General features: G+C 46.2%; 1 protein-coding gene across 6 annotated transcripts in view; it reads right to left on the bottom strand.

Annotated features, from left to right (window-relative positions):
• The window catches only part of nisch (nischarin), a 40700-nt gene extending 31879 nt beyond the window's left edge, over positions 1-8821 (bottom strand). For all 6 annotated transcript variants that reach the window (XM_030051411.1, XM_030051412.1, XM_030051413.1 and 3 more), the window contains exons 1-3: positions 8604-8821; positions 5686-5769; positions 4361-4543 (exon numbers count right to left, since the gene is read on the bottom strand). In XM_030051411.1, coding sequence (XP_029907271.1) covers positions 4361-4543; positions 5686-5769; positions 8604-8684 — 348 coding nt within the window. In that variant the 5' untranslated portion in view covers positions 8685-8821. The remainder of the gene's footprint in view (positions 1-4360; positions 4544-5685; positions 5770-8603) is intronic.
• Between the last annotated feature and the right edge of the window lie 240 nt (positions 8822-9061).

Below are 9061 nucleotides of genomic sequence, written 5' to 3' on the forward strand. Positions count from 1 at the left end.
TCACACTCACTGATCTGACCTTTAAATCGACCATTTCAGTCATCAGAAATATAGTTTTCTTGTCATTTTCATGTATTTGTTCTGCTGATTTTCTGCTAATTTTGTTGGTTAACTTGTAATTTTTTTCTGAGTTTTTTTTTTTTTTTTACTGATGGTGAACTAATTTTTTAAATAATTAATAATTAACTAATTTGCTAATCACTTTTTTGCGATTTTTTTTAGAAAACCCAGGCTCAGTGTGTCAGGAGTCAAAGGGTTAAACAGTCTGGATGTCAGATTAAAGCAGAAAGAAGAAAATGTTCAAATGATCCCTCACAGTGAATGAAATTACAGTGAAATTGAACTGTTCCTCATCCCCACTTTGGAAACCCGGCTCTAAAAAAAAAAAAAAAAAAAAAAAAGGCAGATACTGGCCGGAAAAATCAGAAACCCAGTGATTTGGTGTATCCGCAGTCATCTGAGCATCCTAATGATAAGACTTCCCTCGAGTCGTGTTCCTGCACTGATTTCATTTTTATCCTGAAAACACAGCAAACAGCCGACAGAGCAGGAACCTGCTGAGCCTGAAGACGAGGCGGGGAGGAAAGGAAGAGCAGGAGGAGAGCTGGAGCCACCAACATTACTTTGGTTTTGAGGAGGAATTTAACGATGAAGTGAGTCAGCCGGCCGCCCTGCGTCACAGCAACACCAGGCAGCAGATTACTGATCAATAAACCAATCAGGCTGATCAGGCTGATAACAGACTTCAGAGCTGAGAGCAAAAACATCCTGACAGTAATCTGAGTATCCACTGATTACATCTCACATAAACCACACAGAGAAATATTACACAATAACACACAACAGCAAGTTCCAGGAAACTGTAGCTAGAATATCTCCGATATGATCAATATTTTATGAGCGTCTTCGTTGCAAGATGAACTCGGGAAAGGCAAAGAAACAGTTAAAGCGTTTAAATATTAATTTTCCAGACATAAATCAGCTGCAGATCAGCTGTGACCTGAATTAGTGCCACAAAACCTGCAAACAGGGAAGGACAACATACATGTTCTGGAGGATTATGAAGAATATTATTGTATGATATTTGTTTCATTTATGAAATTCTGCAATAAAAATATTTACTGTCATTTTCAGCCAGAGAGGGCATTTTAGTGATAACAAAGAGAAAACAAATTATATAATGAATTTAAAAACAACAATGCTTAGTTTTTATAGTCCAGCACAATTTGTATTGTTGCTGATTGATTTGATTTGTGTTTTGTTTTATTTGAGTCTGTTGTTTTAATCTGAAAACACTTTGGGCTGCATGTTTGTGTGAGAGCCGCCACATAAACTGAGCCGAGTTTCACTTCTTCTCGACATTTTTCCACTTTTGAAAGTGTGCAGCAGAAACCCTGCAGACACGGCCGCCGCTGTGACGTGACACGCTGCATGTGAAGTGAGAGTTTCCAGGCTGAAACAGGAAGTGGAGGCGGGACAGGAAGCGGCGGCTGACTCACCGAGTCGCTGTGAGAGGAGACTTTTACGCAGCCTGCCGGAGGACCATGAAGTATCCACCACACACTGACTTACAGGCTGGAGACGCGACTTAGACTGGAGTTACCTCAAGGTTAACCTCAGCAACAGCACACGGAGGCTGTGTGTGTGTGTGTGTGTGTGTGTGTGTGTGTGTGTGTGTGTGTGTGTGTGTGTGTGTGTGTGATGTGATCACAGAACAGAGCCCAGCGTTATCGAGCCTCTCAGTGTTAACGTTCCTGTGCCAGAGGAGAGTTCAGTCACACACCGGAACACAGTACACACCGTGTACACTGTACGCAGTACTATGAGCTGCAGTACTATGAGCTGCAGTACTACTAGACATGGTACCAGCTATACTACTACCAGCACTATAAGATGCTGTACAGCTATCTGCAGTACCACCAGCTGTACTATAACGAGCTGTAGTATTACTAACTGCAGTACTACCAGCTACTATACAACTAGCTGCAGTACTACCAACTACAGTAGTACTTGCAGTAGTACTCATGTAGGTGCAGTGCTCTAACAGTCTCCCTGCTTGGTCATTAGGGACAGGACTCAGCAGGGAGTCCAGGTACAATAGTACTACCAACTGTACCCACGTACAGGTGCAGTACTACCAGCTGTACTCACGTAGAAGTGCAGTACTACCAACTGTACTCACATAGAGGTGCAGTACTACCAGCTATAATGTGGCACTTACGTAGAGGTGCAGTACTAGCGGCTGTAGTACTAGCGGCTGTACTCATGTAGAGGTACAGTACTAGCGGCTGTAGTACTAGCGGCTGCAGTACTAGCGGCTGTAGTACTAGCAGCTGTAGTACTAGCGGCTGTACTCATGTAGAGCTGTAGTACTAGCGGCTGTAGTAGTAGCGGCTGTAGTACTAGCGGCTGTACTCATGTAGAGGTGCAGTACTAGCGGCTGTACCCACGTAGAGGAGCAGTACGAGCGGCTGTAGTACTAGCGGCTGTAGTACTAGCGGCTGTACTCACGTAGAGGTGCAGTACTAGCGGCTGTAGTATTAGCGGCTGTAGTACTAGTGGCTGCAGTACTAGCGGCTGTAGTACTAGCGGTTGTAGTAGTAGCGGCTGTAGTACTAGCGGCTGTAGTAGTAGCGGCTGTACTCACGTAGAGGAGCAGTACTAGCGGCTGTAGTACTAGTGGCTGTAGTACTAGCGGCTGTAGTAGTAGCGGCTGTACACACGTAGAGGTGCAGTACTAGCGGCTGTAGTATTAGCGGCTGTACTCACGTAGAGGAGCAGGACTAGCGGCTGTAGTACTAGCGGCTGTAGTACTAGCGGCTGTAGTAGTAGCGGCTGTAGTACTAGCGGCTGTAGTACTAGCGGCTGTACTCACGTAGAGGAGCAGTACTAGCGGCTGTAGTACTAGTGGCTGTAGTACTAGCGGCTGTAGTAGTAGCGGCTGTACACACGTAGAGGTGCAGTACTAGCGGCTGTAGTATTAGCGGCTGTAGTACTAGTGGCTGTAGTACTAGCGGCTGTAGTACTAGCGGCTGTACACACGTAGAGGTGCAGTACTAGCGGCTGTAGTATTAGCGGCTGTAGTACTAGCGGCTGTAGTAGTAGCGGCTGTAGTACTGGCGGCTGCAGTACTGGCGGCTGCAGTACTAGCGGCTGTAGTACTAGCGGCTGCAGTACTAGCGGCTGTACTCACGTAGAGGTGCAGTACTAGCGGCTGTAGTACTAGCGGCTGTAGTACTAGCGGCTGTAGTACTAGCGGCTGTAGTAGTAGTGGCTGTAGTACTAGCGGCTGCAGTACGAGCGGCTGTACTCACGTAGAGGTGCAGTACTAGCGGCTGTAGTACTAGCGGCTGTACTCACGTAGAGGTGCAGTACTAGCGGCTGTAGTACTAGCGCCTGTACTCACGTACAGGTGCAGTACTAGCGGCTGCAGTACTAGCGGCTGTACTCACGTAGCGGCTGCAGTACTAGCGGCTGTACTCACGTAGAGGTGCAGTACTAGCGGCTGCAGTACTAGCGGCTGTACTCACGTAGAGGTGTAGTACTAGCGGCTGTAGTAGTAGCAGCTGCAGTACTAGCGGCTGCAGTAGTAGCGGCTGCAGTACTAGCGGCTGCAGTACTAGCGGCTGTACTCACGTAGAGGTGCAGTACTAGCGGCTGTAGTACTAGCGGCTGCAGTACTAGCGGCTGCAGTACTAGCGGCTGTACTCACGTAGAGGTGCAGTACTAGCGGCTGTAGTACTAGCGGCTGCAGTACTAGCGGCTGTACTCACGTAGAGGTGCAGTACTAGCGGCTGTAGTACTAGTGGCTGCAGTACTAGCGGCTGCACTCACGTAGAGGTGCAGTACTAGTGGCTGCAGTACTAGCGGCTGTACTCACGTAGAGGTGCAGTACTAGCGGCTGTAGTACTAGCGGCTGTAGTACTAGCGGCTGTACTCACGTAGAGGTGCAGTACTAGCGGCTGTAGTAGTAGCGGCTGTAGTAGTAGCGGCTGTAGTACTAGCAGCTGTAGTACTAGCGGCTGTAGTAGTAGTGGCTGTAGTAGTAGCGGCTGTAGTACTAGCAGCTGTAGTACTAGCGGCTGTAGTAGTAGCGGCTGTAGTAGTAGCGGCTGTAGTACTAGCGGCTGCAGTACTAGCGGCTGCAGTACTAGCGGCTGTAGTACTAGCGGCTGCAGTACTAGCGGCTGTACTCACGTAGAGGTGCAGTACTAGCGGCTGTAGTACTAGCTGCAGTACTAGCGGCTGTAGTACTAGCGGCTGCAGTACTAGCGGCTGTAGTAGTGGTGGCTGCAGTACTAGCGGCTGTAGTACTAGTGGCTGCAGTACGAGCGGCTGCAGTACTCGCGGCTGTACTCACGTAGAGGTGCAGGTGCAGGAAGCTGGCCAGCGGAGGGGGCGTGGCCTGAGGCAGGTGCTGCAGCAGCGTCTGCAGGTAGAGCTCCAGCTCCTTCTGCCGCCGCTCCACCAGAGAGCGAGAGTTCTTCCCCAACATCTTCTTAGGAGGCAGCAGCCGCCGCTCCACCTTCTTCTCTGCTGACAGCTGGCACACACACACACACACACACACACACACACACACACACACACACAGTTTATTTCTGCCTCCACATAAACACTATATGTGAAACCTCTTTCCTTGACTGAGTTTTGTTTTTTTTTGGTTCTTGTGGTTCTTCCTGCTCTGTGTGTGTCTGGTGGCTGTTACTGGTTAGTGCACAGAGGAGGGTTTTCCACGCAAAACAAACAGGTTTCAGTGATAAACTGAAGCGGTGAAGAGACACACTGCTGCCCGACCAACTCAGCTCAAGATTTCAAATCAGGAGCGTTCCAGCGTTCCAGCTGGTCCACATGTGGCCTCTTCTCAGCACGTCGTGTCAAACAGATCTGAATGTGAAGCCCCCGCTGTGCACGAGGGGTTAACGTCGGGGGTTTTCACACTGTCTCATGTCCTGGACCCCCAAAGTGACTTCAGCTGGTCCACAGACGCCCACCTGCAGCGCCTCGGCCCTGCGGGGAGCCTGATCTCAGGACAGGCTCTGGTCTGGGATCAGTACTGAGAGGCTTGTGAAAGCATTCAGATGCCTTCAAATGCATTTAAAACACAGGAAATCTAAGAACATGACATGATGTCTGAAATCCTGCATCACTAAGCTGACATTTAAATCTACTGTTTAATTCATTATAAATATACTTTTTGTGCTAAGATTACATTTTTTTGCAAATTTTCTGTGGGGGAGGGGTGGGTGCTAATTTTCAGGCATTTTTCTTTTCTTTTCCTTTTATTATTTTCCAATAATTTTTTTCAAATTTGCTGGTTGCCTGTTTCCCCATGTTTTAAAAAAATGGAGCTGAGATTAAAGCAGAAAAGAGAAAGATGATCCCTCACACATTTTCTGCACTCTAACAGTCTCTAGTCAATTAAATTACAGTGAAATTAAACTCAGGACCCCCTGTAAGACCCTTAGGGGCCCCTGGGGGCCCCCGGACCCCACTTTGAAAGGCACTGGTTTAAGTTTTGTTTTGCCTTTTCTACTGCCACCACAAGTGAAGTAACAGTGCAGAGTTGGCAAAATTGAAAAAAGAAATATTTTCTTAAAGACGTTTTAATTTAAAAACCTTCAGGATGTTTTAATTTGAAAGTGTGTGTGTGTGTGTGTGTGTGTGTGTTTGTGTGTGTGTCACCTTCTCGTGCAGCTCGTGGAAGTCGCTGTATCGGTGCTTCACGGTCCATCTGTGCTCGCCATCCGTCACCTCGATGATGTAAACCTGAAACACAGCAGGACGCTCAGACTGACTGACCACACACACACTCACACACACACACACCACAGGCCGCTGCGTCGCCATGGGAACTGGCGGGGCCGCAACGATTCCATGTGACTCACGACACTTTACTGGCGATTCATACTGAGTTTCTGTAAGCGCTGAAATTTGATATTGTGCAATTTTGGACAAAGTTAAAGACTTTTTCATTTTACAGTTATTATAAATACTGTATAAATATTAGCAAAAAATGTGAAAATAAATAATTATAAAAATTAGTAAAACATGCAAAATAAAGCTAAAATAAAAATGAACAAAGATAATAATATAAATAAAATAAGTACATTCAAGACATCAGCACATGCACAATGTATTTTCTGTATGTGTTGACGCAGCTGATGTATTGTATCTTAATTTTTTATTTACCTTTTTTAAATGCAATTCTATTGAATTAAAGACAAAATATCAATTCAAGGTCAGTGTGACAATGTAAAAATCAGTTTGCCTCATCTGCTTTGTGTTGAAGCGGCTCGTGTTCACCTGCGAGCCGACAGGTGCTTCACCTGAGGAACCACACCTCTGTTTTTTAAAGCATCAGTGTTTTGGGCATGTTGACGGAGTTTGGGGATATAATCTCCTCAAACTAAAAAACACATTCAAACAGATTACTAGCCCCTCACTGTAAAGGGCCTCCGCTGAAAAATGAAGACCCTTTTCAGGTGCATATTAAGGGTCTGCTTTTTATGATATCCTGGGAACATTTTGTCAGTTTCTGTCCCTTGAAAACCCTGAAAACCATGCACAAAACACATTAAAATACCTTAAAATACATATATCAACAATTCATTGATCCAGTAATTGTACCCTTAAAAACCCACGAAACAACACCATGTAAATCACCTCATTATCAACAGCAAAAAATTAATGTCTTTCTTAGGTTAAAAAAAAAAAAAAAAAAAAGTATATGACAACATAAAAACGAAGCTGAAGCTATCACTAACTAGAATGAAACTCGAATTAGTTTAAACGGTAAAAAGAATATATTTAACCCTATAAAGCCTGAACTATGAAAGAATTGGCAGAAAATTCCATTTTTTTGAAATTGAACCCTTTATTTAGTCCTATAACAAAATATATATTAAAAAACAAAATTCAAAAAATATGTTATTACACAACCTTTCTGGTGTATGATATATGTGTGTGAAGGAACGTTATCGCAGGTCCTTCCTTCCTGCAGCCGTCAGACTCTACAACAAGCAGTGCTCCCAGTAGACCACACACTCTCCAGGACTGCACTGACTGCACTAGAATGCACATTCTCCCAGCACCTTAACTACCCCACCCACCCACGTACACACACACACACACACACACACACACACACACACACACACACACACAGCACTACTGTACACACATAAAGACGGGAGGGAAGGGGAGATCCCATAAGGCAGGATCAAGTGTGACAGTTCCTGAGACCCAGGTCCGGGAGTCAGGTTCTGCCACTTGGTCTCATGGGTTCACACTAACCCTGAACCTCCGGAGTGTGTTCTCCCCCAGGTTTTGTTTTTTTTTTTTTTTTTCTTCTGTGGTTTAAATTGTTCACAGAGTACTTTGCTGCTGTGATGCGTGAAATTTCCCCACCGTGGGACTAATAAAGGAATATCTTATCTTATCTTATCTTATGATATGTACTTGAAGTGGCAATGGTCCAGGGTGAACAGGGGAAGTGTTCAAAGGTGTACAACAGTATTTTGGTCAAGTATTGATTAAACTGAAAACGAAAAATGGAATTGAAAATGTGCATCATATATGATACAAAAGGCTTTATAGGGTTAAAATTCAAATAAAACCCCAACTATAATAATCTTGGCGCTGTTAGAGCCGTACATTCATCGCAGCCTTGGGATGACAGATCTTTTTTTTTAAACTCTGTCCATCTCCGGTTTGAACCTGAAGTGAACATGAAGTACCGTCCAAAGCCGTGACTGTGATGTTATGTCGTTTCTCTGAGAAAATACAGCAAAAAGTGAAGGGACCCTGGTTAGCTCTGTTAGCCTGGTTAGCTCTGTTAGCTCTGTTAGCTCCGTTAGCCTGGTTAGCTCTGTTAGCCTGTACTGAGCCCGTTATAACGACGCGGAGCCGGTTAGCCGTTAGCCGGTGACTCGCCTGTGCCTCAGCTGACCCCCTGCGGCTCACACGGACATGCATGACAGCATGTTCATGAATCTGTTGGTTGATAATTAACTTTTCTCGCCGTCAGGAGGATTAAAAATGAGCTGAGCTGAAGTTTGCTTTCCGCTGGCTGTTCGTACTTTACCCTCCGTACGAACCCAGCTAGCTAACATTACAGTCATTACATTAACATTACAGCTATCAAACATCACCGTATAAAGTTTAAATAAATACACATTATCATCCAGTATAAAGTTTAAATAAATACACATTATCATCCAGTTAAAAGAAGCTCGACTGCGTTGTAACTTCTTTGAACTCAGAGAAAATGCCATAAAATGTGAAGGGACCCTGGTTAGCACTGTTAGCTCAACCTGTGGCGTTAATGCAGACACACAGGAGGCCGTTAGCCGGCAGGGAGTGAGCTGTCCCGGGGTCACGGAGCAGCGAGGGGCCGCTGCGCAGGTGAGACCCCGCCGCTGCGCAGGTGAGACCCCGCCGCTGCGCAGGTGAGACCCCGCCGCTGCGCAGGTGAGACCCCGCCGCTGCGCAGGTGAGACCCCGCCGCTGTGCAGGTGAGACCCCGCCGCTGCGCAGGTGAGACCCCGCCGCTGTGGGTCTCACCTGCACCGAAAAGAGAAGCGAAAGGAACCCGGACGTACCGTGTAGCTCTCCACCAGCTCCGAGCCGACAACACACACTTTCCTCTCCGAAACCTCCTCTGGGAAACAAGCCGCGTCCATCCCGAAGCCCACGCAGAAACTCCGTCCACTGCCGAGCGGAACACGGTGCCTTGATGTCTGTCTGACGGCCGGAAGAAATGCCCTGCGCGTCTCCTCGGCTAGCCGCCTCCCGCCGCCATGTTTGTTGTGATGCCGCAGCAGCTGACTATTCAAAACCGCAAAACTTTATTCGCAGCAGCTGCACGACAAGCTTTATTCAAAACACGTTTTTGTTGATTTATAGTTTTATTTACCTGGTCGAGTTTGACAACTGTGAGAAATCAAACACTGATAGTAGTTATATGGGCTCAAAATAAGATATAATTACACATGTTTGAATGTAGAAGGCAGAAAAAAAATAATAAAACAGCCTCTCGCCATCATTCACTGTCAGATCA

The sequence above is a fragment of the Myripristis murdjan genome, chromosome 5 (assembly GCF_902150065.1).
Source record: "Myripristis murdjan chromosome 5, fMyrMur1.1, whole genome shotgun sequence".
Taxonomy (NCBI): Eukaryota; Metazoa; Chordata; class Actinopteri; order Holocentriformes; family Holocentridae; genus Myripristis; species Myripristis murdjan.